At 53.0% G+C, this 27,855-nt stretch overlaps 10 protein-coding genes across 10 annotated transcripts; 6 read left to right on the top strand and 4 right to left on the bottom strand.

Annotated features, from left to right (window-relative positions):
• Positions 1 to 951: 951 nt before the first annotated feature.
• Positions 952 to 2,508, top strand: BO80DRAFT_427419 (M20 family metallopeptidase). Its single transcript, XM_025720007.1, has one exon. The coding sequence runs from the start codon at positions 1,107 to 1,109 to the stop codon at positions 2,352 to 2,354; it is 1,248 nt and encodes a 415-aa protein (XP_025572699.1). The 5' UTR covers positions 952 to 1,106; the 3' UTR covers positions 2,355 to 2,508.
• A 41-nt stretch (positions 2,509 to 2,549) lies between these two features.
• On the bottom strand, positions 2,550 to 5,335 carry BO80DRAFT_161364 (glycoside hydrolase family 47 protein). The gene is made up of 3 exons (XM_025713854.1): positions 4,540 to 5,335; positions 3,821 to 4,465; positions 2,550 to 3,757 (listed from the first exon to the last, which is right to left on the bottom strand). Exons 1-3 carry the CDS (start codon positions 5,033 to 5,035, stop codon positions 2,745 to 2,747), a joined length of 2,154 nt encoding a protein of 717 aa, XP_025572698.1. The 5' UTR covers positions 5,036 to 5,335; the 3' UTR covers positions 2,550 to 2,744.
• Positions 5,336 to 5,883: 548 nt separating this feature from the next.
• On the bottom strand, positions 5,884 to 7,593 carry rpt4 (proteasome regulatory particle base subunit RPT4). The gene is made up of 4 exons (XM_025720006.1): positions 7,225 to 7,593; positions 6,738 to 7,124; positions 6,221 to 6,677; positions 5,884 to 6,134 (listed from the first exon to the last, which is right to left on the bottom strand). The coding sequence occupies exons 1-4, from the start codon at positions 7,439 to 7,441 to the stop codon at positions 6,014 to 6,016; spliced, it is 1,182 nt and encodes a 393-aa protein (XP_025572697.1). The 5' UTR covers positions 7,442 to 7,593; the 3' UTR covers positions 5,884 to 6,013.
• A 260-nt stretch (positions 7,594 to 7,853) lies between these two features.
• Positions 7,854 to 8,744, top strand: BO80DRAFT_160954 (uncharacterized protein). The gene is made up of 2 exons (XM_025713853.1): positions 7,854 to 8,398; positions 8,597 to 8,744. The coding sequence occupies exons 1-2, from the start codon at positions 8,000 to 8,002 to the stop codon at positions 8,666 to 8,668; spliced, it is 471 nt and encodes a 156-aa protein (XP_025572696.1). The 5' UTR covers positions 7,854 to 7,999; the 3' UTR covers positions 8,669 to 8,744.
• Positions 8,745 to 8,897: 153 nt separating this feature from the next.
• Positions 8,898 to 10,444, top strand: aspf22 (enolase acuN; the record flags this gene model as incomplete). Its single annotated transcript, XM_025716030.1, has 5 exons — positions 8,898 to 9,021; positions 9,073 to 9,129; positions 9,193 to 9,532; positions 9,585 to 10,025; positions 10,090 to 10,444. The coding sequence occupies 5 exons, from the start codon at positions 8,898 to 8,900 to the stop codon at positions 10,442 to 10,444; spliced, it is 1,317 nt and encodes a 438-aa protein (XP_025572695.1).
• A 421-nt stretch (positions 10,445 to 10,865) lies between these two features.
• BO80DRAFT_427413 (eukaryotic translation initiation factor 3 subunit J) lies at positions 10,866 to 12,459 on the top strand. Its single transcript, XM_025720005.1, has 3 exons — positions 10,866 to 10,970; positions 11,058 to 11,131; positions 11,286 to 12,459. The coding sequence occupies exons 1-3, from the start codon at positions 10,952 to 10,954 to the stop codon at positions 11,994 to 11,996; spliced, it is 804 nt and encodes a 267-aa protein (XP_025572694.1). The 5' UTR covers positions 10,866 to 10,951; the 3' UTR covers positions 11,997 to 12,459.
• Positions 12,460 to 12,890: 431 nt separating this feature from the next.
• Positions 12,891 to 13,915, bottom strand: BO80DRAFT_437001 (14-3-3 adaptor artA-like protein; the record flags this gene model as incomplete). Its single annotated transcript, XM_025720985.1, has 5 exons — positions 12,891 to 13,247; positions 13,310 to 13,397; positions 13,465 to 13,739; positions 13,825 to 13,836; positions 13,898 to 13,915. 5 exons carry the CDS (start codon positions 13,913 to 13,915, stop codon positions 12,891 to 12,893), a joined length of 750 nt encoding a protein of 249 aa, XP_025572693.1.
• A 2,320-nt stretch (positions 13,916 to 16,235) lies between these two features.
• BO80DRAFT_427410 (calcium-transporting ATPase) lies at positions 16,236 to 20,129 on the top strand. Its single transcript, XM_025720004.1, has 5 exons — positions 16,236 to 16,790; positions 16,854 to 17,011; positions 17,080 to 19,395; positions 19,457 to 19,779; positions 19,838 to 20,129. The coding sequence occupies exons 1-5, from the start codon at positions 16,673 to 16,675 to the stop codon at positions 19,947 to 19,949; spliced, it is 3,027 nt and encodes a 1,008-aa protein (XP_025572692.1). The 5' UTR covers positions 16,236 to 16,672; the 3' UTR covers positions 19,950 to 20,129.
• A 754-nt stretch (positions 20,130 to 20,883) lies between these two features.
• Positions 20,884 to 22,888, top strand: BO80DRAFT_160883 (putative l-fucose permease). The gene is made up of 6 exons (XM_025713852.1): positions 20,884 to 21,119; positions 21,181 to 21,281; positions 21,349 to 21,566; positions 21,640 to 21,984; positions 22,048 to 22,278; positions 22,378 to 22,888. Exons 1-6 carry the CDS (start codon positions 20,985 to 20,987, stop codon positions 22,767 to 22,769), a joined length of 1,422 nt encoding a protein of 473 aa, XP_025572691.1. The 5' UTR covers positions 20,884 to 20,984; the 3' UTR covers positions 22,770 to 22,888.
• Positions 22,889 to 23,700: 812 nt separating this feature from the next.
• On the bottom strand, positions 23,701 to 26,636 carry BO80DRAFT_361762 (non-specific serine/threonine protein kinase; the record flags this gene model as incomplete). The annotated part of the gene is made up of 5 exons (XM_025716026.1): positions 23,701 to 25,931; positions 25,983 to 26,130; positions 26,191 to 26,308; positions 26,372 to 26,400; positions 26,583 to 26,636. 5 exons carry the CDS (start codon positions 26,634 to 26,636, stop codon positions 23,701 to 23,703), a joined length of 2,580 nt encoding a protein of 859 aa, XP_025572690.1.
• Between the last annotated feature and the right edge of the window lie 1,219 nt (positions 26,637 to 27,855).

The following is a 27,855-nucleotide window of genomic DNA, read 5'->3' as shown; positions in this document are numbered from 1 at the left end:
CATCAATACTGATTGTAGTCTGATTCTTGTTATCTGTCGAAACAAACCACGAGGCACTAGACATCTACCTAGTACTCAGTACCTACTCCGTGATCCTTGAGGCCTCGTAGAAATGATACATAGTAGTAATCTATCGACTGGCCTTTCTGGTGCCGACGTCAGATCCACATGGCCCAGCGCCAACCGACCGGAACCTTGCCTCCTCACCTCCGGTTCCCCATCCTTGGTTCAGACTGGCTCAAGGATCAAGAATGCCATTCGAACGGGTGGAAGACCGGCGCTGTTCCGCGGATGACTCCAACGGTAAGGGATCTTGGCGCCATGCCATGCTCCTGGACGGTCGGGAGAGACTCTCGGTTCGTTACAGTAGATATCCAGATAGACCAATCGATAGAATAATTAATAGATAGGTCCGTCCTTCGCTTAATCGATGATAGACGACGATCGGTCTAACAATCCTGCGAAAGCATCGGGAAATCCCCGGCATGGTGAAATGACGTATCTATCGGGAGAGGGCTGGAAACCGGAAAGCCCATGGCTTTACTCCGTATGGCGTCGTCGAAACTGCCGACTGGAGAAGTCAATCCGACCGATCCAAGTCCCGAGTCTATACGTCATGATCTTGTAGGCGCGGTGGCTTGTTGTACATAGTAGTACATAGTACATAGTACTAAGTATTTGGGTAGATCGACCGGTCTACCTATGGTTCCAGTCAGATCACCGCTGTTTTTCATACGGAATAGGGTAGGATATGCTCCGATCGTTCGTTTGGATATGTGCGGAGTAGATACGGAGTAGCGATGCATGACTCCGTCCTGCTGGGAATTTATCCAAGAAGCAAGAATGGCGTGACGACCACGCTAACCGGAACAGGCAGGTCCAGACTGTCTCAATCCAGCTGATAACGGCCTGTGCCCTCAGGCACCACTTTCCCTTTGGCTCTAGCGCCATCTCCAATCTCCAATTCAAGTCATCAACAGCTTCACCTTCGAGACCAGCACCACCACCATCGTTCTCAACATTCCTCTTCGTCGAGCCAATTGGCCTTCCCCCCCTCCACAGGGAATGCATTAGACCTTACCCGACCATCCCTAATTCCCAGAACCATGAAATCTCCCATCGCCCTCCTCCTAGCCGTCGGCTTAGCCTCGGCCGCACCCCCGCAGACTCCCTTGTCTCTGTCCTCCTCCCCATCCGACATCATTGATGCCTCTCCATTCCTCTCGTTCCACCGCGCCCTTGTCCAGATTCCCTCAGTCTCGGGCAACGAGTCCGCCGTGGGGTCCTTTGTGGCCGGCTTCCTCGAATCGCACAACTTCACTGTCATCAAACAGCCCGTACCATCGTCTTCCCACGGCAACACCAACCGCTTCAATATCTTCGCCTACCCATCCGATTCCCCCTCCAAGGATCGGCCTGAAATCCTCTTGACTAGCCACATCGACACTGTGCCCCCCTTCATCCCCTACTCTCTTCATGACGATGCCGACAGCAACAGGGATATCCTCATCGCGGGCCGTGGCACCGTAGACGCCAAAGCCAGTGTTGCTGCTCAAATCTTCGCCGTCCTCGACACTCTCCGCGCTAACCCAACCGCTAGTCTAGGCCTCCTTTTCGTCGTTGACGAAGAAGTCGGCGGTCTGGGCATGCGCGTCTTCTCCGAGTCACCCCTCAACCCATCCCCCTCCCCCTTTCACACCGTCATCTTCGGCGAACCCACCGAGCTGGCGCTCGTCGCCGGCCACAAAGGCATGCTCGAGTTCCCGCTTATCGCGACAGGCAAAGCTGCTCACTCGGGCTACCCATGGCTTGGCCAGAGCGCCATTTCCGCGATCCTGCCCGCGTTGTCCCGTGTCGACACCCTGGGCAACATTCCTGCAGAGGAGGGCGGTCTCCCCGCCAGCGACAAGTACGGTCGTACCACCGTGAACATCGGGCGCGTGGATGCCGGCGTCGCAGCCAACGTGGTGCCTGCGTCCGCATTTGCAGAGGTCGCCATTCGTCTGGCGTCGGGGACGCCCGACGAGGCGCGGGAAATCATCGCGCGTGCGGTAAAGAATGCCACCGGCAACGATGAGCATGTCTACTGCGATTTTACGGCACGCAGCGCGGGGTATCCTCCTCAGGACCTGGATACCGATGTGTCCGGGTTCGAAGTTATCACGGTGAACTATGCGACCGATGTGCCGAACTTGAAGGTCTCGGAGGGCGTCAGGCGGTATCTGTATGGACCGGGGAGTATCCATGTCGCGCACGGTGATAACGAGGCCATCACCATCGGTCAGCTAGAGGAGGCGATCGATGGGTATAAGCGGTTGATTGAGGCTGCTGTTCAGCGGACTCGTGCGAATTAGCTGGCCATGATGCATGATGCATAATGAGATCAAATTAACGCTTGACTTCGCCATGTACCTGTATATATAGACTACCCCTATAGGCTTAGATAGACAGCACGACCATGTTCTTGACATGTGGTTGGCAGTGTACTATACAATATTATACCGACATCCAACCAACAGACCTAATCACACAGCAACAAGCATAGTAGCCAGTAGTGGAATTAAACCAAGTCCCTGCCTCGGATAAGCCCCAGGATGGGACGCAGGTCGGAAACTCTATCTCCAATGCAAAATAGATACGAAGAAAGAAAAGCAAGCGACATTCGATATGAATTTGCAAATCCAACCAGGTTAGGTAGATAAAGCGAGATTTTTTTAGGACCAAGAAGGGAAAAAAAAAGGAAACTATACATTTGCCGCCTCTGTCTGGCTATTTGTCCGACTCTTTCTCACCCATCCCGTCTTTAACTCCCCGGTCGGCTTGAACCGGGGGAGGGGATGCGCCTCCGTATTGAACACGTGCTCTTCCAGGGAGATGAAGTCCCGATCTGAGAAGAGGAGGTAAAAGTATTTGAGAGTTTCTGCCATCCAGAAACTCTCCATGTTGTCCCGCATAACTGGCGGGATGTCGTCCGCGTTCGAGAGGGAGGTGAACCCGGTGATTTTCTTGGGGGCTTCGGTCTGGGCGTCTGTGCTGGCGTCATTGTCCTGGAGGATTTCCTCGGCGGAAATGTCCTCAACTACGGCGGTATGCTTGACGAAGGACTTGAACATCTCCCAGCCCCAATGGCGGTAAAGGTCGTCTCCGGTGATGCGGTACATGTAGAAGAGGGATTCGACCGTCTCGGGACGTTGGAGATTGTGGCGGTCTTGTTTGTGGATGTCGAGGTCGTCGCGCCATTTCGTGGTCAAGTCGTTGAGGGGATAGAGAGATCTGGAGAGCAGAGGGAGTTCACCAGAATGGGATTGCTGGCCTTGGCCGGGTTTGGCAATGGTTGAGTCCGGGTACATATCTGTTTCCATCACACGGGGATCGTCCACCTTGAAGTAGGTGATTTCAGGCGCAAGACCGGACTTGGTAACCAGGTACGTTGCCCAGCAGGTCTTGGTAAGTTCCCGAGCAAGAAGAATCTCTTCCTCCTGGCGCTGCCCCCAGTCGGGCGACTTTCTTGCCTCGGCAAGAGGACGTCCACCGGTCGCTGCGAGAGCGATAGTGCCCGGGTAGAAGCATACCAGATGGTCCATCTTGGGGGAGAGTACTCCGTTCAATCCGCTCGGGCGTTCACCCAAGACGGTCAATTGAGCATTCTGCGTGTAAGTAATCAGGTGCTTGCGTACGCCGACGAGGGACTCATCCCACATCTCCTTGTAGACCGGCTCCTGCTCCTGAGTCTGAAGGTACTGCTTGATGAGATATTCTAAACAATCGAAAGTCAGCGAGTCGCCCGAATATCCCAGCTGGGAGCCATCTGCATCCGTACCGTAGTATGAGTCGCCCCTGCTACCGAGACGGATGTTGTCGCCTTTGAACTCGCCGGTCTCTGGGTATACATAGATCGGAAGCAGACCATCTTCCATTTTCTGGTCGTCGACGACCTCCATGACCTTCTCCACAGCTTGCCAGTACTCGGCCTCGCCCGTCAATTTGGCCAGATATTTGAACTCCAACTGCAGGGTCGTCGCCTCGGCAGTAGACGAGGCGCCACCATCCGCGTACGAGGGAATGCCCTCCGACTTGTTGAGATTGATACTCGCGTAGGGGATTCCCGTACTGGATTCGAACGCGCCCAGTAGCCGATCTGCAAGGTCGGTGGCCTTCTCGATATACAAGTCCTCGCCCGGCGCGCCTGCATCGTCATCGGTGAGCGGGGCCAGATCGGGATAGGTGGTGGAGAGATAGTGTGCGGAAAGTAGGCCACCCAGCATACGAATGGTGGTTTCAAAGGTGTTCACGTCGTGATCCTGGTTGTACTGCAACGAGTTGTGGATCCAGCTGCGGGCGTGTTGCACTCGCGACGTCAGGTTCATAATCATCAACGTGTCCAGCGCATCAACAATTATCCACCCCATTCCTCCGGCAATCATGTGCCGGCCATTTTTGGCAATCGGGTGGTACTCGTCGTAACCTATTCACCGGGAGACAGAGAATCATCGTCAGTTATCGAACGCAGGGAAGCAGAAAATCTTTCAAGACGCATACCCCACGCATTAGTGGCATACCCGTCCCAGCTCACGATGAATGCGTCGCGGACCTTTTCCCTCCTGGCCGCCCAGTCAATCTTCTTCTTGGTCGAGCTACCGTCGTATGCTGGTTCCGACTCCTCCAAACTTTGCACCCACTTCCAGAGCTCAATGCCCTTCTCTCCGTCCGGCGTCTTCCACTCTGGCTGGCCAGAGCCCGAGTAGTACCACAGACACAGCAGCGCAAACAGGCATAATCCGCTATATATGATCTTTCGCCGCTTGGCTCTCGGACCGGTGCGCCGTGGTGCGAAATAAGGCTTGTCCTTGTACATGGGAAGGATGCGGTCGCTGGTGAGGGGATTGTTCAGGGTGTTGGAGATGCCAGTCGGGGGAGAAAACCCATACCCAGGCAGCCCGTTGGTCCCGGGGCTTCGACTAGCACGCCAGTAATTGTTCTGGAAAGGTTGCTGGGACGAAAATGGGGACTTGTCCCGAGGAGCCTGGAAAGACATGACCACCACCGCCAAGCTTCTACTACTATATCTGTCCTCTACCGAAGGAGGACCTGTCCTCCGACGCGCGCGCTCTAAGTCCGAGAAAGCAGGCGACTAGGTGCAGTGCCGGTTTGGAGGGATTGAGGTTGGTGATCGAATAAGGACCCGTCTCGCACCTCGATTGGTTACAGGATACTCGTCGTCCCTCGGTAGTAGTAGCAAGACTAGTTGTAGTCTGGGGTAGACCAATCAGTAGCAGGTCTCGCCAGGGCTATAAAGGCGTGGGAGGCTCTAGAGTTTAGCAGAACCCCATACAAATGTCAGCCAAGCCTGAGAATTGTTGCAGTGATAATCAGATGCCAAAATGAATCGCAAGGTTACCGATCAAACGAGCAGCCCACTCGATATGCTGTGTTGGTGGCCGGTCGCAGTCGGTCTGTTGATCCCGCGGACGTCTCCCGAGGTACGACTAGTTCATACAGGCCCCAGATGGATATTATTGAACAGATGTCAGGATGAAACGAGCATTACATAAAGTGAGGTAGCTCCTTAGGATGGACGCGTGTAAACCCAGGTGGCGCCTAGCTCTCACTGCCCTCTGTCCTCACTGCTCAGCCCATGGATGCCGATCCCTGGCCTCGGCCTTGGCGTCACCGTAGCGCAACAGCCCCATTTACATTGTCGTCGTTCATCCAGCCCGTTCAGGTCTTCCCGGGGATCCCGGAGCTGTCGATGATGAAGCTCAAGTTAAGCGCCATCCAAAGATGCGAAAAAGATTTATCCGGTCAGGGTCCCATGCCAGGGTCCATGCACCTTCTCCCTAAACTGTGGGGAAGCCCCCTTCAATTTAGCTACTACTTACGGCATTGGGCATTGTCGATGCATTGATCGTGTACATTATATGAGCGTAAGCAGAGGGGTGGGTGTGGTAAAGAGAAGGAAGAACAGCTCTCTATAATCACGGCTAATTCTCAGGTATATTCAATCGGAAGAGAACTACAACTTCGTGTACTCCAGCTTGCCCTCCAGCTTCTTGGCCTCGGCCACCTTGCGGACCGCTCTGTTAAAGTCATCCTGGTTAATTGCATCACGATAATCCTTAATAGCGAATAGGCCACTGTCTCAATGTTAGTTATCATCATGTGGAATCAAAGAATCAGGGGGGGAGGGGGTTGTTAGAGAATGAAGGAAGGAGAGGCATACGCTTCAGTGACAACATTGCGAAGATCAGCACCGTTAAGTCCGTCACTCATCTTCACCACACTTTCAAAGTCGATCTCGCCATCCAATTGGACAGTGCTAGAGTGAATCTTCAGGATCTCCAGACGACCGACTTCGTTGGGCAAAGGAATCTCAATCTTCCGGTCGAGACGACCGGCTCGCAGCAAAGCCGGGTCAAGCGTGTCGGGTCGATTCGTAGCCATGATAATCTTCGTCTTTCCCAGGTAGTCGAAACCATCCAGCTGATTGAGAAGCTCCATCAACGTCCGCTGGATTTCTCGGTCCGCAGATGTACCCTCAGAGAAGCGTCTTCCACCGATAGCGTCGATTTCATCCATGAAGATGATACAAGGCTCGTGCTCTTTGGCGTACCCGAACATCTCTCTTATTAACCGTGCAGATTCACCAATGTACTTGTCGACGATAGCAGACGAGACAACTGCGGACCGGTTAGCGACCCGGACCTAGCCAAAACCATGCCAAACTTGAACATGCGTACCTTTCAAGAAGTTGGTCTCCATTGAGCTTGCCACTGCTCGTGCCAGCAATGTCTTTCCCGTACCAGGAGGACCATAGAGCAACACACCCTTGGGCGGCTTAATACCCACTCTCTGGAAAAGCTCGGGATTCTTGAGCGGCAACTCGATCACCTCCCGAAGCTCACGGATCTGTTCGTTCAGGCCACCAATGCCTGCAAAGTTGACCTGACCCGGGTCCTCCAGCGACATGTTGTATACCAACGGATCAACCTCTCTCGGAAGCATCCGCATTATAGTAAGTGTAGTCATATCGAGGGCAACACGTGTTCCCTGCTTTAGCTTGGATTTATCGACCTTCGAGCGGCAACCGACGACATATCGGGGTCCGGATGATGCCTTAACAATGACTGGTTTCGGTCAGCTCACGTACGCTCATATTAAACGGCTCTCTTCGGAGACAGTTCCTATTCAAAGATAACATGATGGTAAGGATTGGGATAGGCATACATCTCTCCTCGTCCAGCTGCTTCAACACCTCTCCGATGATCTGGCCGACACTTTGCAGGGCCTTGATGTTCTCTTCGGAGATATCGAATTCTCTTTGCAAATCCTTGATGCCCATGCGAAGGGATTTGAGCTTGGCTTCCCATTCTCGGAGCTCGAGCAGACTTCTCTTGTAATCTTCGAGCGCCTGCTCTCTCTCCGGATCGCTGGCGCCGTTCATGATGTAAGGCAATCAGGGAGACCGAAAAGGAAACCGGAGATAAAAACTATCACCAGGGCTTTGGACAAGCGAGATGTGACCCTGGTAGAGTGGTGATGTAGAAGGATCGATAAGGGGATAGGCTGGTTGATGGTATCTGGCTGACTGCTCCCAGCTCGGAGAGCTGTAGAGGAGCTCACAGCAGCCACCAGGTCATCACGATCACATGACTCCGATGCATGACAATGACATAATCACGTGTGCCAGTTGGTTACTGCCTGGAAGATAAGGCTTCTAACTTAGCCGCCGCAGTATCTATTATCCGGATGTGGCTCAGGCACCAAGGTGTCGAATGACGAGCCGACATTTTCGTTATTACGCAATGGAAGCTTCCAGACCAGAAGCGATGATGTTCTTGCACTCATTGAGGGGCATGTGGGAGAGCTGTCAATGTACTCCGTATGTGGAAGACATTAACTCATGATGGGCCTGCCAAGTTAATTGGCCATGGGTTCTACGACTAGATACTAGATGGGACAGGAGGGGTATAGGCCATAGATCGATCGAGGTAGAGGGGTTATGTGGTCTACAGAGTACAGAGAACAACCGATGCATCTGGGATGTCTGTTCCCGGCATCATACATGGTCGATAGTACTACATTAGCCGGGGACTACCTCAGGAGGGCGAGCGACCCCGTCCTCAGCAGCAACACCCGCCTTACCCCGAGGGAATGCGGAAGATTTCGCTGGGGAGCGTCTCAGCAGAGGCAGCTTCAGCCAGCGAGAGCAGCGACAGTTGCTGGCTGCCCCACCATTCCCTTGGAAAGATTCGGAGGACGAGACCGTGAGCTTTCCGGGGACACACCGTGGGCTAGCTTACAAGAACCAGCTCTCCCTTGTTGTTTATTTACTGCTTGTTACTATTCCTCTTCTCCTTCTGAACATACTTGCTTAGTACCTCATCCACAGCAGGACCTTGTAAGTGTTCGCCCCCTCCCAACAGCCTCCCACCGGCCCTCAGTCCCAGCTGTTGCTGCCACTCTCCCTCCCCCAGCTGTGAGGCATGACCCCGCCATCATCCCACTGTTGACCCCTCCATCCATCCATCCATACGTTCATCCATTCATCTCTCCATTCCCTGCCTCATCGTCATCCGTACCATCCTCACATCATAAGGTCAGCGCCTCTCCGATTGATCCACTCGATCATCATTGGAAACGGCTGTGCCGAGTCTGGTTCATTAATTGATCGGACCTCTCCACCTCCCACCCCTCTCCGTCCCCCATCAGCCATCCGCTCATTCTTTTTGGGTCCTCGGTGAACACACACCACTTCCCCCCGCTGCTAGTGCACACCGAACAGCAGTCCAAAGCCTTTTCTTTTTCCCTCCCCGTTTTTCTTATATCTGGGCCTTGCTCCCCCACCGCCGTCTTCGTTCTCTCTCCAGTTTACTGATCCATACTCCCAGCCCTTCATCATGCCTATCTCCAAGATCCACGCCCGTTCCGTCTACGACTCCCGCGGTAACCCCACCGTCGAGGTTGACGTCGTCACCGAGACCGGCCTTCACCGTGCCATTGTCCCCTCCGGTGCTTCCACTGGTGAGTGGCCCGCCCATTCTTTCCATTAGATATGCTGACAGTCGAGTCCAGGCCAGCATGAGGCTCACGAGCTCCGCGATGGTGACAAGACCAAGTGGGGTGGCAAGGGTAAGTCCAGTATATACTTCACTGGGCAGCTGATCAGATAACTAACAGTAATCTGCTGATTAGGTGTCCTGAAGGCCGTCCAGAACGTCAACGAAACCATCGCCCCTGCTGTCATCAAGGAGAACCTCGATGTTAAGGACCAGTCCAAGGTTGATGAGTTCCTCAACAAGCTTGATGGAACTGCCAACAAGTCCAACCTCGGTGCCAATGCCATCCTTGGTGTCAGTTTGGCCATTGCCAAGGCCGGTGCTGCTGAGAAGGGCATCCCTCTCTACGCTCACATCTCCGACCTTGCCGGTACCAAGAAGCCCTACGTTCTTCCCGTTCCCTTCCAAAACGTCCTGAACGGTGGTTCCCACGCTGGTGGCCGCCTGGCTTTCCAGGAGTTCATGATCGTCCCCAAGTAAGCTATTACCGCCGTGCAGACCAAATCTCATTTGACTGACCTTGTGAAGCACTGCCACCTCCTTCTCCGAGGGTCTCCGCCAGGGTGCTGAGGTCTACCAGAAGCTCAAGGCTCTCGCCAAGAAGAAGTACGGCCAGTCTGCTGGCAACGTCGGTGACGAGGGTGGTGTCGCCCCCGATATCCAAACTGCTGAGGAGGCTCTCGACCTGATCACCGAGGCCATCGAGCAGGCCGGTTACACTGGCAAGATTAGCATTGCCATGGACGTTGCCTCCAGCGAGTTCTACAAGACTGACGCCAAGAAGTACGACCTTGACTTCAAGAACCCCGACAGCGACCCCTCCAAGTGGCTCACCTACGAGCAGCTGGCCGACCTCTACAAGTCTCTTGCCAGCAAGTACCCCATTGTCAGCATTGAGGACCCCTTCGCCGAGGACGACTGGGAGGCCTGGAGCTACTTCTACAAGACCTCTGACTTCCAGATTGTTGGGTACGTACTATCCTTCTTGAGTATCATCAACCGGCATGGCCGTGGCTAATTGAAATCTCTACAGTGATGACTTGACCGTCACCAACCCCCTGCGTATCAAGAAGGCCATTGAGCTCAAGTCTTGCAACGCTCTCCTTCTCAAGGTCAACCAGATCGGTACTCTTACCGAGTCCATCCAGGCTGCCAAGGACTCCTACGCTGACGGCTGGGGTGTCATGGTGTCCCACCGCTCCGGTGAGACCGAGGATGTCACCATTGCCGACATCGCTGTCGGTCTGCGCTCTGGCCAGATCAAGACCGGTGCCCCTGCCCGTTCCGAGCGTCTGGCTAAGCTGAACCAGATCCTCCGTATCGAGGAGGAGCTCGGCGACAACGCCGTCTACGCCGGTGACAAGTTCCGCACCGCCGTTAACCTGTAAATGCAGCCATCAACCGTATAATGTCCCACTAGCCCTTCCGCGTGGCTGCGTATAGCATCGTTGGATGGAAACTAAGCGGCGAAAACATCGGAGACGATGAATATTTATGATGACGAATTGAATAGGCCAGTTAAATGAATTTAGTGGCACATAATGAAAATTTTCACTTCAAAAATCGCCCCATTGTTGCATTGATTGTTCTAAGATAGTTCCCCTCTCCTCGAGCCATGGTAAGTCACCCGAGTCGGGCCAGGTCAAGACCGGGCCGGCGCTCCTACGACGGAAAAATATTGGGCATCAGCGATCCCGCTCGCACGTGACCACGCCGCCATGCCCCACGCGATCAAGCCACTCGTTCGTTCAAAATCCCTCCTCCAGCAAGTACCTCGTCGTCCACCCCAGTTCCTCTGCCTGGCCCTGACGCTTATCCCCGGCTTTCCTGCCAGCCACGCAAGACACTTCTCAGCTTGTCATTTTCGCCCCAAACTTGACGACCTTTTGCCCGCCATGGCTCCTTCAAAGTGGGGTAAGTCCCGTGTCTGGATTTTGTGTCCCTCACCCGCCAGAGGACATACATACATGCACACTGTCGACAATACTGACGGCTCGCTAGATGATGAGGAGGAGAGTGTCTCCCCCCCTCCTATTGCTCCCCGTCGCAAGTTTGATGACGAGGAAGAGGACGACGTAAGTTCCCCTCGCACCCCCCCCTCTCCCCTCCCCTTTTTTTGCCTTTCATCTTTCGGGGGTTACCCTCTCTGTGCAGGGGCCTGTGGAATTCCTCGTCCCCGCTTCGAGGGCAAAGTAAGACCTAGTCTTACAAGATGACTGACCAAACTAGGTCCTTGACTCCTGGGACGCCGCCGAAGATTCCGAAGTAGAGCGCGAAAAGGCCGCCAAGGCTGCGGAGGCTAAGGCCAAGGCTGAGGCCGAAGCCGCCGCAAACAAGAAGAGCAAGGCACAGCGGATACAGGAGCACAAGGCCACGCGGAAGGCCCAGGCTGATGCCGAGTCCGATGAGGACAGCGACGAGGACGAGGCCGAGCGGAGAGCCCGTCTCCGCAAGACAGAGAAGGATTCCGATCTCAAGCACGCCGAGGACCTTTTCGACGATATCGACATGAACCGCATGCGCAACCGTACCGCCGCCCCCAAGGCCATTGTCATCAGTGACTCGGCGGACCCCACACAGGCCATCGATCTGTCGGCCATGCCTCTCTTCAAGCCCGCTACCAAGGATCAATTCACCCGCGTGACCACGACCCTGATTCCTTTGTTGACCACCCAGTCTAAGAAGCCTCAGTATGCTCTATGGGCGCAGGAGTTTGTCAAGCAGCTCGTGAAGGACCTGCCCAGCGGTGATGTCAAGAAGATCGCCTCCTCTTTGACCACCCTCAGCAATGAGAAGATGAAGGAGGAGCGTGCGGCCGATAAGGGCAACAAGAAGACCAAGGCAGCCAAGACCAAGGTCTCTCTAGTCACTTCTAGAGAGAATAAGATTGAAACCAACTCTTATGATGATGATGGGTTGGATGACGATGACTTTATGTGATTTGTTAAAACTGGATCTGCACTTACAAGATTTTCCCCCCTTAGCTTCATTTTCTTCTATCCTTCTCTTTTTCTACCTCTTTCGTCTTTGTTAGACCGGTCTTGACACGTCGTCTTCCTTAACCTTATATTTTTTGTTTTTGTATATTCGTCCTAAAATATCCTCATTTTCGTCCCCCTTGACGTCTTCATCTATAGCGCATTATTATCTTCCTTGTATTTCCTTCGGTAGCACATATTATTGATTCAGCTGATAGAGAGGGTGCCTTGGTTGCATTTGCTCATTTACTTTTTTGGAGTTAAGTGGTGACGGTGCCGTAACTATATATAGTGTGCCCCCACTTCGTAAGAGGATATCTTATTGTGGGGTCAATGTATTAAACGCCAGAAAGCTACTCTGCTAGTTGATGGATGTGCAGGGAAGGCGGCGAAAGCGACTTGGAATGCATCGGCCAGGACCAAGCAGTCACAATTAATGAATCAATTCCCGCTACGCACGGGTTCTTCTTGGGATTGAGAGAACTGGCTACTTTGATTTGAGATATTGTGAAGCTTAAGGCTCTTAACACGTACGAGCGAAACAGCAAGAGAAATCGGGAAAAGGGGCGGGGGGTGAATAAGAAATTGAGATAAGACACTGTATCTTGCTGGGGTGTGAATAAAGAGAGAATAAAAGAGAGGTAAATTCCACTCAGCCCCTTTTCTTCGCTCTCCAAATATCAAACTCCGCCGGCCGACCCACAGGATCCGGAACAAGTGGAAGATATGTGCCGGTCCAAACCCTCCACGCAGCTAAAGCAGACCTTCATAAGCACTTCCAGGTAGTAATCGCACGCGCGAACTGGCACGTCGAGGATACCACTGTTTTTGATACACTAGAACACAGACCATCCCTTTAGGACTCGGGGGCAGCAGGCTTAGCCTCTTCACCCTTGTCCTCGGGGGCGGCAGCGGCCTCCTCCTCGGGCTTATCTTCCTTGGGGGCGGCGCCCTCAGCGTCATTGCCATCAGAAGAGGTCCAAAGAGTAAGGTTATCGCGGAGGAGTTGCATGATCAAAGTGCTGTCACGGTAGCTCTCCTCAGAAAGCGAGTCAAGCTCCGCAATGGCGTCATCGAAAGCCTGCTTGGCAAGGTGGCAGGCACGATCGGGAGAGTTCAGGATCTCGTAGTAGAAGACGGAGAAGTTCAGGGCGAGACCCAGGCGGATGGGGTGGGTGGGAGTAAGATCAGTCTGGGCGACATCGGTAGCGTTCTGTAAAGAATTGTCAGTAAGAGTCCATGACCTAACGGACGATTCTTCAAAGGAGCAGATACCTTGTAAGCCTCGTGGGCGGCGGTGGCAGCGACCTTGCGCTTGTTGCCAGAGGCGAACTCAGCGAGGTAGCGGTGGTAGTCACCCTTCCTATATATCGGACAACCGTCAGCCACTGGTCTTTGCACGCTTGTCCTAATTGCGAGCCAATACTCACATCTTGTAGTAGAAGACCTTGGACTCGCCAGTCTCGGCCTTGGGGATGAGGGACTCGTCCAGAACATCGAGGACATCCTGGCAGACCTTCTCAAGTTCGGTCTCGATCTTCTGGCGGTAGTCACGGATGATCGAAACGTGCTGCTCAGAGCCCTTGGATTCCTCCTTCTGCTCAATGGAGGAGATGATACGCCACGAGGCACGGCGGGTACCGACCACGTTCTTGTAGGCAACAGAGAGAAGGTTACGCTCATCGACGGAAAGCTCGCCTCCGATCTGATGCGGGGTCAGTCTGACCCACGGGTAAAAGGGGGGGTTACGGAAAAGGGGTTATCGTCAGAGGGAGGTAAGGGGCTCATACGTTGGCGACTTCCTGCCACGTAGTTAGCGATTATGCTTCTCCAAAGTCTAGGGGCTGACAGGCGGCTACTGACCTTCATGTACGTGACCATCTCTATAGGCGGTAGATATCAGCATGTGAGGCCAACACGGCGGACTAATAAGCAGGCATCTTACCATCATAGCGCTCAGCCTGCTCACAGAGCCGGGCGAGGAACGTCTTGCTGGAAGAGGGTGAGATGTCAGTGCTGCTGTCGTCGGTCACTGGTCGAGACGGGTCTGGATCCTTACTTCTCACGCTGCAAGTAAAGGGGGAGGGGAACAGTTAGCAGAGTCCAGACTGATCGCAACACAACAGCAGAGGGATGACCAGAGGAAACCCAGTAGTAGGGATATACGCGGTCAGGGTATGGACAGTCATGACTGGACAGACGCCAGGAGGAGCCGCCATAGCAGAGAGGGGTCAGGCTTGGGGGGAACAACATACCTCAGAAGTCATACTAGGCAATGTATTGCAGATAAGGGGATTGGGGAAGAAGGTGGGTGATTTGGAAGAGGATGGTGGAGAGAGAACAGAGGTGCAGGATACCGAAGTAGAGCACGAGACAACGGAGAACGGGATGAAAAGAGGATGGGAATCACGAGAGGTTTGGCAGATGTGATCCTCCAGCAACGAGTGATGGACGGTGAAGGTGACGACCAGCCAGCTTTAGCGAGAAGCGGGCGCCTCGCCTGTTTGCGATGTTTGCTCTTGAAGCCTCAGGCAGCGTCATGGTGAGTCAGCACGCCGGTCACCTGCTCTCGTCGGTCACTGGACCCTGACGTAATCCAATAAATCCAGTAGTTAATAAGAATCCCATTACGGAGTATTATGAGGACCTCATTTCCTGGGTATCGAGTGGGTACCCCGATAGTGCTGCAGTGCTGCAGACGGAGTACCACGGCTTCAAGCGAGTACATATCTAGTAGGTACATAGTAGGTAGGCGAACGAACAGTACAGAGAAGATAAGTCACTATAATTGGAACTGGACCTGGCAAGTGGCAACTAAGCCAAGCACATGGACTCAGAAGAAATTCGAGGGCGGCTAATGGAACCAGTTCAGGTGGTCGACAGATCATACTACGGAGGCCACCATGATCCCTCTCGTCTGGACCAACCTACTAGTTCAATTTCAGGTCCTCTGTCTCTTTAAAATTGGCCCTGTTGGCCCTGTTCGGCCCGTTATCCTGCGCAACGCTCCACAGCACAGCCGGTGAAGATGTTATACGTCTTGCGTCTCCTCCCCAACGGGTTTGAGCTATCCTCCGTATCTCCGATGATCGTCTGTCCAGAACGCACGAGACTTAAATGTTGAGAGCCCGACAAATGACAAGTTCACTGATTATTGCCCGGTAAGAAGGGGACATTCTACGGCCCTCTTTGGGAATCTTTGTATGTGACCGAGCTTTTGGCCACGCAATCAAGGGCCGCTTACACTTCTCCATTGCCCGAATCACTGCTCCGTTGATAGCACATTGCCAGTGGTGGGTTTAGCCGGGGACGTGACAGACTCCCGAGAGACCAAACCACCCTCAATGGCAGTGTGGACGGCGGACGGGCCCTCTGCCCTACAGGGCGACTACAGTCGACACAATCCTACTACTATAGTATGTATCTACTGTGTACGGAGTACACTATGGACAAACGGTCGTCCCTGCTGGTGTGGATGGCAGGAAGATCGATGGCTTGTTTCGGACATGCGCTCCGGGCCCGACACCCAGACGGGAGCCAGAAGACAAATCAGAACTCTACGACCGAAGAGAACATCCACCAGGGTTATGCAATGCCTTCCAATCCGAGGAGGGCGACCCCGCCAAACGAGCAATGACTGCGAATGATATGGAACGAGTGGTTTAGTTTGAACCTTGGGGCAACCAGAAGGCATCCTCATTCTCGCGGTGGAGTGTACGGTATCGTTATAACCGAGCGGTGGGTTTTGTCGGTTGCAGAGCGATGGAGATAACGCTGGGGGAACGAATGGATACGTAGGATTCTTATTATTAAGTACTATTAAGAAGGCTGTGCTCGCTGAGGCAGGGCGACCCTTTTTTTCCTTTTTGCTGTTCTGATTTCGTTCCCCCTTTTTGCCCTACTCTAGTCTTGCTTGGCCAGTTCCATTGTCCTTTGGATCGTAGGTGCTATCTACTAAGTCCATAGATACAATCTTGACCTCAGTCGATAGTATTTCCTTGTAGTCGTAGAATTGGGACTGTAAGAGGACAGACGGAGTCCAGCGCCCGGACTCGAAGCACGGGTCATGGTACGGTTCAGCCCTGTCGGATTGGTACCGGCAAATCTGGCGCAGCGACGGGGACCGATGGATCCAGACACCGCAAAAGAGAACACGTTGAGTGCCTGACAAAGCCACCTCTGGTTCACGGTTCCCGAACCCCAGAGGCAAAATCCCTGGCCCATCATTCGGTCCTGGTGTGTATGGTAGGGGAGATTATTTATTATTCATAAATTGAAAATCATCTTCTTTTGCCATCCAACTTCAAACCCCCCGGCCCTGTGGTTGCTCCGTTCCCCTTCCCCGTGCGTGGTGGACGGTATCTATTGGGATTCCCTTGCAACTGTGCTGCCCGCCGTTTCGTATCTTGTCCGCTTTCCCTCCTCCACTCTTCTAGATCCTTCCCAGCTGCGGACTACCTAGGGGACTATCTACCCACTGGCTTATTACAGTACCACTCACTCACTAGGTCCCAAGCTTCCGGCCACTTGGCGTTCATGTCTTGATCTGGGTTATATCCCCGATCCCTTCCTTCTTTTCCTTTTTCCCCTTCTTGTTGCTCCCGGTCCTGGCCACCTTGCGCTTTCTCGGGATCCAACATGGAGCACTCCTACCTCTCTTCTCCAGCAGAAGTGCTGGACCATTTCGGTGTCAAGGAAAGCTCCGGTCTGTCGCAGGGCCAGGTCTCTCAATCAAGACAAAAGCATGGTCCTAACGGTATGTTGTCATATTTTCGACGTAAGATTGCAGGCGCTGACCCGGTGATTTGAACATTGACAGCCCTTGCGGAAGAACCACCAACTCCTCTCTGGCAGCTTGTATTGGAACAATTTAAAGACCAACTGGTCCTGATCTTGCTGGGCTCCGCTGCCGTGTCCTTTGTTCTGGCGCTCTTCGAAGAAGGAGATGACTGGTCTGCCTTCGTTGACCCCGTTGTGGTATGAACCTGGAAGCTTCCCGCTCCGCGCGTTGAGCAGAGACACTAACGAATTCTGTTACACTATAGATCCTGACGATTCTGATTCTCAATGCCGTGGTTGGTGTCACCCAAGAGAGCAATGCTGAGAAGGCCATCGCTGCTCTTCAGGAATACTCTGCAAATGAAGCCACTGTTGTCCGCGATGGTACTACCCAGCGTATCAAGGCTGAGGATCTTGTTCCCGGAGACATTGTTCATGTTGCGGTTGGAGATCGTGTTCCAGCTGACTGCAGGCTACTTGCCGTTCACAGCAACAGCTTCCGGGTGGATCAAGCGATTCTGACGGGTGAAAGTGAGAGTGTGAGCAAAGACGCCCGCACTGTTCATGACAAGCAGGCTGTCAAGCAGGACCAAACCAACATGCTCTTTTCTGGTACCACAGTTGTCAATGGGCACGCCACGGCTATTGTAGTCTTGACCGGCGGATCGACCGCAATTGGTGATATCCACGAGAGCATCACCTCCCAGATCTCGGAGCCGACCCCGCTGAAGCAGAAGCTCGATGATTTCGGAGACATGTTGGCCAAAGTGATCACTGTCATTTGCATTCTGGTCTGGATCATCAATATCGAGCATTTCAATGATCCGTCCCATGGTGGCTGGACTAAGGGTGCCATTTACTATCTCAAAATCGCAGTCTCTCTGGGTGTGGCGGCCATTCCGGAAGGGTTGGCTGTCGTTATCACCACTTGTCTCGCTCTCGGTACCCGCAAGATGGCCCAGAAGAATGCTGTGGTCCGTTCGCTTCCCTCCGTGGAGACCCTGGGTAGTTGCAGTGTGATTTGCTCCGATAAGACAGGGACCTTGACCACCAACCAAATGAGCGCGGAAAAGATCGTGTATCTGAACCAGTCCGGTGACGGTGTTGAAGAAATTAACATCGAAGGCACCACTTTTGCGCCCGAAGGTAAACTCTCGCGCGACGGAAAGGAACTGCAGAACATTGCCGTCTCCTCTGCCACCGTTCGACAGATGGCCGAGGTCATGGCTCGCTGCAACAGCGCAACTTTGGCCCACGATGCGAAGAACGGCTCATTCTCTTGTATCGGCGAACCCACCGAAGGTGCCCTGCGTGTCTTGGTTGAAAAGATCGGCACCGATGACGCTGCTACCAATGCGAAGTTGTTCCGCCAGCCCGCCTCTCAACGACTTCACGCTGCGAGTGCGTATTTTGAAGATCGCCTGCCATTGAAAGCAACGTATGAATTTTCGCGCGACCGGAAGAGCATGTCCGTCCTCATTGGTACCGAGAAGGAACAGAAGCTACTCGTCAAGGGTGCTCCTGAGTCTATCTTGGAGCGTTGTTCTCACGTTCTCCTGGGCTCCGACGGCAAGCGGGTATCTCTTACCAAGAATCATTTAGATCGGCTGTCTGCTGAGGTTGTGGCATGTGGTAGTCATGGTCTTCGTGTCATGGCTCTGGCTAGTGTGGACAGCGTTGGTAACAACCCCCTCCTTCACAATGCTCAAACATCAGAAGACTACGCTCAGTTGGAACAAAACATGACTCTTATCGGTCTTGTCGCGATGCTTGATCCTCCCCGGGTTGAGGTTGCTGCTTCGATTAGAAAATGCCGTGAGGCTGGTATTCGGGTTATCGTTATCACTGGTGACAATCAGAACACCGCCGAGTCAGTCTGTCGTCAAATCGGTGTCTTCCATGAAGGTGAGAACCTCAAAGGAAAGAGTCTTACTGGAAGGGAGTTCGACGCCCTTTCAAATGAGGAGAAACTCGAGGCGGCTAAGACTGTGTCTTTGATTTCACGCACCGAGCCTAGCCACAAGTCCAAGCTGGTCGACATACTCCAATCCCAGGGCCATGTGGTCGCCATGACTGGTGACGGTGTCAATGATGCGCCCGCCCTGAAGAAGTCGGATATTGGCGTGGCCATGGGAACAGGAACCGACGTTGCTAAGCTGGCCGCTGATATGGTTTTGGCTGACGATAACTTTGCAACCATTACTGTGGCTGTGGAAGAAGGACGTTCGATCTACAGCAACACCCAGCAGTTCATCCGCTACCTTATCTCTTCGAATATCGGTGAGGTCGTATCGATCTTCTTGACCGCCGCCTTGGGCATGCCGGAAGCTTTGATTCCTGTGCAACTTCTCTGGGTTAACCTTGTTACCGATGGTTTGCCTGCCACCGCTCTCTCCTTCAACCCCCCCGATCATGATGTGATGAGACGCGCACCCAGGAAGCGCGACGAGCCTCTGGTCGGCGGCTGGCTACTGTTTAGGTACATGGTGATCGGTACGTATGTTGGTGCGGCTACTGTTTTCGGCTACGTTTGGTGGTTTGTCTACAACCCTGAGGGCCCTCAGATCTCCTTCTGGCAACTGGTAAGAATCGATCACCCTGTTAACTCTCGAGTGTATTACAGCGTTGCTAATTGCCCTGCAGTCTCATTTCCACAAGTGCTCCTCTCAGTTCCCTGAGATTGGTTGCGAGATGTTCTCAAACGACATGTCACGCTCTGCATCTACTGTATCCCTTTCGATCCTGGTTGTCATTGAGATGCTGAACGCCATGAACGCTCTCTCTTCCAGCGAGTCTCTCCTGACCTTTGCCCTCTGGAACAACCCGATGCTCGTCTTTGCCATCATTCTTTCGATGGCATTGCACTTTGCGATCTTGTATATTCCATTCTTGCAGGGTCTGTTCTCGATCCTGCCCTTGGACTGGATGGAGTGGAAGGCCGTCGTGGCCATCAGTGCCCCCGTCGTGTAAGTTTACCTGCCGAGTGCACTATTCGAACCATTCCGTGACTGACCCGGCAACTAGGCTCATCGACGAGGCTCTCAAATGGGCGGAGCGTCGCCTGTACAATAACATCCCAGCGAGATCGACCGTGGGATATCAGAATGGAGCGGTGGGCAAGCCTAAGAGGGCATAGATTCTGGGCAATGAAGTGACGACTCGAATATCACGGGGGGTGGTGATGATAGATATAGATATCGGCCCTCCAACTCTGTTGTGTTTGGTTTTCTGCCGTTGAATGGTTGATCCCATGTATGTAGCATGTTCTGGATGTTCTGATGGTATAACAACAACGAAGAGACGAATTGTGTCCGTATTCAAGTTCGTTGGCCCCTCCTCCGGGAGCTGTAGATTCGTGACAGGCAGATGAGGAATCCTCGTGGCCCCGAGCCACAACGGATTCGCACTAACCTCCAGGGTCCAGTCGGTGGAGATGCAGGGACCTCCACCGTCCGCTTGATATTGATTGGGCCCTAAGAGTGAGCCGCCCAACGATCAGTATCGCATTCCTATGCCGACGCTACGTTGATTGGCCCCGGCTCTTCTGCGCGGTTATGGTTGGATTCACCTGGTTTTAGCCGGATTAACGGAAGCAACCCATGCGGGGAAGCCGGCGAAACGTGTTGAGGGTTGACGGCGGCTTGCTCCCCGCCCTCATCTAGGATGGTCGCGCTGTACGAGGGATGCCTCCCCGAAGTTTGGTGGCTTGGGCTGAGCTCCAATGGAGCAAACAAAACTGGCGGCGCTTCAGTTCAGCTTCTAATTGGTGGATTCTTGACGGTGATCTTTCCCAAGGATTGCCTGGATTTGTGGGGAAAAGTCTGGGGATGGCGTTCTACTGCTCGTCTTCATGCTTGGCCGAGCAATACCAGTGGGAGGGAAAGGAGGGGCTGTTGTTCGAAGCGTCGACTCTGGATTGATGCCAAGGAATGTGCTCACATGGCCCCAGGTGACGTCCTTTCATGGTGATCCAGTTGAAGTCGTACATAAACAGCCGGGGGGGAAGTGGAAGGGGGGAGGGGTCCTGCAGCTGGGTCGCTCTTGCCTTTCGAGTTTCCCGGTGCATTTCCTCCTGCTTGGATCTGACCTTTCCTTACTGCAGTAACATTCTTCCCTTGGATTTTCTTCTCCTCTATCACTCCCTTTGTCTTCCTTCTCTTCATCCCACGGAATGGGACTCTTACACTTCCTCAAGAAACGATCGGGGTTCCGGGTTGACAATAGCAGGACTACTTCGGCAGCCACCTTGACTCTACGCCAAAGTCTTTGGCCCCTGACCCTGGTTACCATACTTTTCTTTCTATGGGTGAGAGATCCACCAGCGCAGACCTAGGTTCCAGTTCAGCTTGCTGATCAGATCTTTGCAGGGCTTTGCCTATGGTCTGCTAGATACGCTCAACAAGCATTTCCAGAATACCCTGAATATCACTCGGACACGCTCTTCAGGACTTCAAGCAGCTTACTTCGGGTCAGGGATTTGCTAGGATATTTATTTTATAATGTCGCACCCTGAACATCCAACTGATAATCACTAGTGCCTATCCACTTGCCTCCCTCGGATATGCAAACTATATACTCCGGCACTTCGGGTACAAAACCGTCTTTATTTTCGGGTTGACTTTGTATGGCATCGGCGCCCTTTGTATGTGGCCTGCAGGCCTAAATCGCTCGTTTGGCGGCTTCTGTGCAGCTACCTTCGTCATCGGCTCGGGCCTTGGATCTCTTGAAACTGCTGCCAACCCATATCTTACCGGTGAGTTACCCACCCGGGCCCATTTCCAGATGCCAGGTAGAAGAACCCACTGATTGACAAAATATATTATTAGTCTGTGGTCCACCAAAGTATGCCGAAATCAGGATCAACCTTGCTCAGGCATTCAATGGCATCGGCACTTGTGTGGCGCCTGCTTTAGCATCATATGTCTTCTTCACATCTACCGAGGACGATGTCAATGCCTTGAAACGAGTACAATGGGTTTATCTTGCCATTGGCATCTTTGTCTTCATCCTCGCCGGCATCTTCTTCATTTCCACCATCCCCGAGGTAACCGATGAAGATATGGCCTTCCAGGTTGCCGAAACGCATGTTGATGAGCAGGAGAAGCCATTCTGGAAACAGTACAAGCTGTTCCATGCCACGTTAGCGCAATTCACTTATACCGGTGCTCAGGGTATGGCATCTCCACCTGTCTACCTTCAATAATCAATCTCACTGACTCGGACCTGCTACATAGTTGCCATTGCAAGCTATTTCATCAACTACGTCGTCGACACCTGGCCCGGCACAACTAGCGCCACGGGTTCTAAATACCTTGCAGGTGCTCAAGGAGCTTTTGCCGTGGGCCGGTTCCTGGGAGCCGTCATGATGAAATTTGTCAAGGCCCGCTGGGTATTCCTGATTTATCTTTCATGCACTGTTGCTTTCATCGCTGCCTCTATAACACAAAGCGATCGAACTGGCATAGGTAAGCTTCTCTCTCTTTCTTCCTTGTCTCTTTCAAGATCTCGTCTACCCACCCGTTCGACGAGCACGCCGCGATATTCTAATAACCTCCATCTAACAGCAATGCTCTTCTGCACCCTTTTCTTCGAATCCGTCTGTTTCCCCACCATCGTCGCCCTAGGTATTCGCGGTCTCGGCCGCCACTACAAGCGCGGCTCGGGGTTCATCGTTGGAGGCGTCTCCGGCGGTGCCGTGGTGCCTCCGATTCTAGGCCATGTGGCTGATATGCGGAACAGTACGGGGTTTGCCATGATTGTCCCAACCATGTTCATGGTCGTAGCGTGGACGTATGCTATTGCTGTGAACTTTGTGCCTGCGTATCGGGATACGGTTGACAAGGTTGGGTCGAGTGATATCGGACTTCGGGAGGATGATGTAACTCCGAAGGATGTCGAGAGCGGTGGAGTGGCAGAAATAAGCAAAATATCTCGGGAGGAGTATCTGGGGAAATGATAGGTAGGTTTGACTGGCTGATCGATCAGTTACCTGTTACATTCCTCCAATGTCTTCGTTGGGTTCCCGGAGTTGTTTGGGATGCTTTATTCGCCAGGACCTGTAATCATTCTACGAAACCCAGGACCACGGCCAATCGATATACCCGATGTGGATGCTGGCACAAAACCTGAAAAGTCTACTCTATTCGAATAAAATGGGGCATACAAACAACCCAGAGCTCAGGGCCGCTAGCGTCTCACGACGGACTGCGGACGAAACTAAACTGCATTGACAACCAGGAATCATTCCTCGTGCCTGACCCAAGAACCAGCCTTGCGCGGCACCTCTTCCAACTAAGATCCAGAATATGAGTATGACAACGGCAGCCGTGGGAAGGGGATATCTCTAGTAACGAGCAAGGACAGACAAAGAACATTAAGACAGTTGTGAAGAGGTAAATGATAAGTCCAGAATAGGATACACAGAAGGGGAATGCAAGGTGTGCACGCTCCGATGTCCTGGTAGAGAAGCGTAGGCTTTCGGGTTCTTCAAGATAGATACGACGAAAGAAAGAAGGGAAGGAAGAAAGAAAAAGGAAGGAAAACAAGAGGGATGGTATGGTGTACAAACGCCTGCCAACTCGTCATCCCATCATTATTTTGCGCGACCCATCATAAAAAAGGAGAAAAGACAACAAAAACAAAAAGAAAGGACAATGTCCAAAAATTCTAGCTCATTATAGACGCAAAAAAGGGGGTATAAATGTGCAAGAGAAAACAATGAATCGAAAATGTCAACAATGTACTTAGCGAGCCTGTGCTCTATGGCCGCTGTTTCTTGCCTCTTCGTTTCCCAATATCTAAGCCTCCCCTTCTTAGGGTACAGCAACAAGAAAACGTCTGACACGCCGCACCAAGCCAGTAGGTCACATGATTCCTACTGGGATCAACTAGGATGAATGGGGAGGTGAGTCGAGTTCTGCAGCAGGAGCTAAGGTCGGTTTGCGGGTCTGCCCGAGGGATGATCCCACTATATGGTCTTCCGAACTCGTGGAGTCGACTGGCGAGCCGGGTCCTTCTTCAATGCCGTCGAACGTGTCCACCTCCTCGATTTCTTCCTCCTCCATGTCTTCCTCTTCTTCGATAATCTGGCTTTTCCGTGCCCCGGGCCGAGCTGTAGCCGCCACTGCGGGGCCTCCCACGCCAATATTCCCGTTGGGATACTCTGTGCCCGTCATACCTGATACCATAAGGTTGGCAGTGTGGATCATGGGTCCCTTGAAAGCGGATCTTTTACGACGCGCAAAAACAAGGCTGGATGAAGGAGAGTAGAGCAGTGGCGCCGGGGCTGCTTCGTTGAACATGTTATTGATCCTTCCATTCCGGTCGTCGACGTCACGAAGTCCGTTGTGTGTACCACGCACCAATCGAATATTGCTAGGAAACCGAGCAGAGGCACTTGGTGTTGTGGGGAGAACTTTCACCGACGGATGGGGAGATTTCGAAATTCGACCCGTTGGGGTTGACGCTGATCCAATGCTATTAGACGAAACAGACGATGCTTTGGAGTGGGTATGAGTATGATGGATGCTGCGAATAGAGGAGACGGAAGACGAAGTGGACTTGCGGCCACGTAAACCTGCGGAAGATCGCCTGTATGAACCCCTTGGAGTGATTGGAGATGGCGACAAGGAATTACGGTGATTCTGGCTAGTACTCAATGGACGATGCTGACGAGGGAATGAATGGCGGTTGTTGGGATAGGAAGCACTGCTCGGTGCTAGGCTGCTAGCGTTGGATGAGCGCTTGATCTGCGTTGGCGTCAACAAGTCACCTGGGTGGGCAGTGGCCCCGGATGACGATGTAGGCTTCCTCCCGGTATCATGACCCTTTGCAGGACTCAGCTTTTCTGAAAGAAACTTGCGATGTCCTCCCTGTCCGCCGGCTGCCTTAGCATGGGGAGACTTGGCTCTTTTTGCTGACTCCACAAACCAGTGTTTCAACGACGCCAACTGGCTTATGATCGGGTACTGGCGGCGACCGGGACGCCGCTTAAAGATGCCATTATTGTGCTGTGCAAGTTCCGGCTGCGACGCGCTCACATGCAACGTGCTTGGCCGTCGCGCCTGGTCCTTTGGAGGTGGCGGTGGACGCTGTCGGGTTGAACTAGCAGAGCGAATGGAATCTTTGTCAACAGGGGGCGGGGGTGTACTAGAATCCGGAGACTGCAGAGGAGATGGCTCAGGAAGCATTGGCAGCTCTGGAACGGCAAGTTGAGAGGGAAGGCTTCGCCGATCTCTCCGTCCTCGCTCATGGAGAGGGGCGTCTGAGGCGTGTCCCTCTTCATCAACTTCGACGAGGGCAGCCGAAATTTTCTCCAACCGGCTGCTTGCTGCACTCAGGCGGCGAATATTCTTAGCCTCCACTTCGCGCTCACGTCGTTTGCGCTCCCTCTTCTGTTCTTTCCGCTGTTCCTTTTCTATCAATAATGCCCACCAGCCAGCGAGCGGGTCGCACCGTTGAGAAAGAACACTTTCGACAACCTCATCGATGTTGACGCCCGCGCTCTTCATGCGTTGCAGCGTCGTTCGCTCTAATGGTGTCGAAAATGCTGACGGGCGAGGAATCTTCAGTATGGCCAGCTGCTCCGGAGCATGCTCTGCAAGAAATGGATGAGCGAGAATCTCGTCCAAGCTGGGCCGGATGAGGGGTCGCTTTGACAGCAAGAGATTGATGAGGGCTTTGGCATCGTCGGGAAATTTATCGTTGAAAGCCGGTTCTTCGGTAAGGATTCGGGCCTTCGTTACTTGATCGTCATCCTCATCAAACGGCAGCTCCCCGGCGAGCAGGGCGTACAGAATAATACCCAAGCTCCAGACATCGACCTTCTCGCCGGCATATTTCTCACCCTTCAGCATTTCGGGGGCGCTATAGCACACCGTCCCACAAAACGTTTGCAAGTAGCTCGCCTTGCCCTCATATTCGCGAGTAAACCCGAAATCGCAGAGCTTGACATTTTCGTGCTTGTCAAGTAAGATGTTCTCTAGCTTTAGGTCCCGGTGAACGCAGGATTTGCTATGAACATACGCAACGGCCCCCACAAGCTGTGTGAAGATTTTTTTGACCTTGTCTACGGATAGCGGACCGTGTCGGAGGAGGTAATTGTAAAGTTCGTCACCTGCTTGCGTGTTAATGAGATTCATTACAGGTACAGCAGTGTTCCACCACGTACCTGGGCAATACTCGAGTACAAGCCAAACCAGCTTTTCCGTCACTATGACTTCGTAAAGGCGGGCGATATGGGGATGGAGGAATTGGCGGTGGTGATGTATCTCGCGTGCCAGGTTCCTGTCTTCTTTACTTGAAGACTTAAGCACGACCTTTGCGCGATTCAATCAGACCCTTGTGGCACATGAGATTTGATTATCGGGGTGACATACCTTGGACCCATTGGTAAGTTTATGTGAGGCAAGATAAACTTTGCCAAAGGAACCCTTTCCAATCAGCCTCCCAAGAGTATAGTTTCCTACGGTGCGAAGGTCTTTCGACGAAAACTCCCTACAGAAACAACGGTGTCAGCATGCTCGCGGGAAAGGATGACGAGACCAGGCGGGTGCTTACTCTAGCAACGCATTGTACGATTGGGCAAGCTGCGATGGTGCGCAAAAGTCCGGTCAGTTAAGCAACAATGGCACATAGGAGAAGGGATGCCGACTCCGGAAGACACCTTCCATGAGCAGACAGGGTACATATTGTGAAGACGATGGCAGGAAATAGACCATGCGCATCAGGGCACCCTGAATCTGTAACACGAAAAATATCAGGTACACACCTTTTCTTTTTGTTTCTGGGCCTGAACCTCTGCTCTCGTCCTAGGAGGTGGCATGTGTGTTTAGATTGCCTCCGCCTGTCTGGGGGAAGTCCGCGGAGGAGAAATGTGCGCGTCCGTGGTTGTTCTGGATGGTTGTGATGTAGTATTGAGTCGTCGGAGGCGGCCATCCAACGAAGCGTAGTATATGGAAGGTGAACCGGAAGCCTCAGAGAGCGCTCCGGTTGTAATGGCTTTGGGGGGGTTCGAAGTAGTCGAAGTCGAAGTCGAAGCCGATGCGGATGAAAAGGAATGGGACGTATCAAGGAGACAGCGACTCGGGACAGCTGCTAGACACGAGTAGATGATGATCGACCGACAAAGAACAGAAGCAATGGGAAGCGGAGGAGCTTGATCGGGGTCTCAGGCACGAGGGAATGTAGGACGGGGGGCCAGTAGGTGGTAGTAGCTATCTAGTAGCTCGTAGTAGTCGGCAGGTGTGGGAAGCTCGGAACCGCAATATCTCGGCGAAGGAACGGGCACTGTAGGGGATCTAGGCAGATAAGGGATAATACACTAAGATAGATAGTCAGTCAAACGCCCGTTAGTATGGTTTCAGAAAGGTAGGTGATTTTTTTCTTAACGGTGAACTGCAGGACGGGCCCCGTGTGGAGGAAGAGGGAGGGAGAGGGAGGGAGGGACGGAGGGAGGGGGTTTTTGTTCTGGAAAGAAGGCAAACACATACCAGCCGGACAAACCAAGTCAGTAGATTAGTAGTAGAGGGGCAACCTGGCGGAGATGGAATGGAAACAATTCAACGGGATGCGATAGGTGCTGGGCAATCAATAAAGCAGCAGCCAAGCCAGCCGGCGAGCAAGCAAAGCCTCAGTCTCGTCTCCAGCCAGCCGACCAGCAAGCAAGCAGGAAGTCGAGGATGGTGGAAGGAACGATGGCAAGAATTCGAATCGTAAGAATAGTAGCAGTAATCCAGGTAGCAGTAGTGGTGGTCTGGCACCGACGGGGTTGGAGGACTGACGACAGTCGGCAGGGGCGTGCATGCGCCAGGGGATCAGGCAGAATCAGGCCAGTCACTCACAACGACTTGATGCGAATGAATGACGAGGTATCTACGGAGTACTCCGTACTATCTATGTGATGGGCAATGACAAGGAAGAAAGGAATGACTGAACGAATCAATGAATGAATGGATGGATGGATGGTTGGATGGATGAGAAGGACGTAGATTGTTAGTCCCCCCATAAACTCCGACCCATCCATCCACAGCCAAATAATAATA

This window comes from Aspergillus ibericus (genome assembly GCF_003184845.1).
Source record: "Aspergillus ibericus CBS 121593 unplaced genomic scaffold BO80scaffold_36, whole genome shotgun sequence".
Classification (NCBI taxonomy): domain Eukaryota; kingdom Fungi; phylum Ascomycota; class Eurotiomycetes; order Eurotiales; family Aspergillaceae; genus Aspergillus; species Aspergillus ibericus.
Note: the sequence above shows the minus strand (reverse complement) of the source record. Positions and strands in the feature narration are given on the sequence as shown.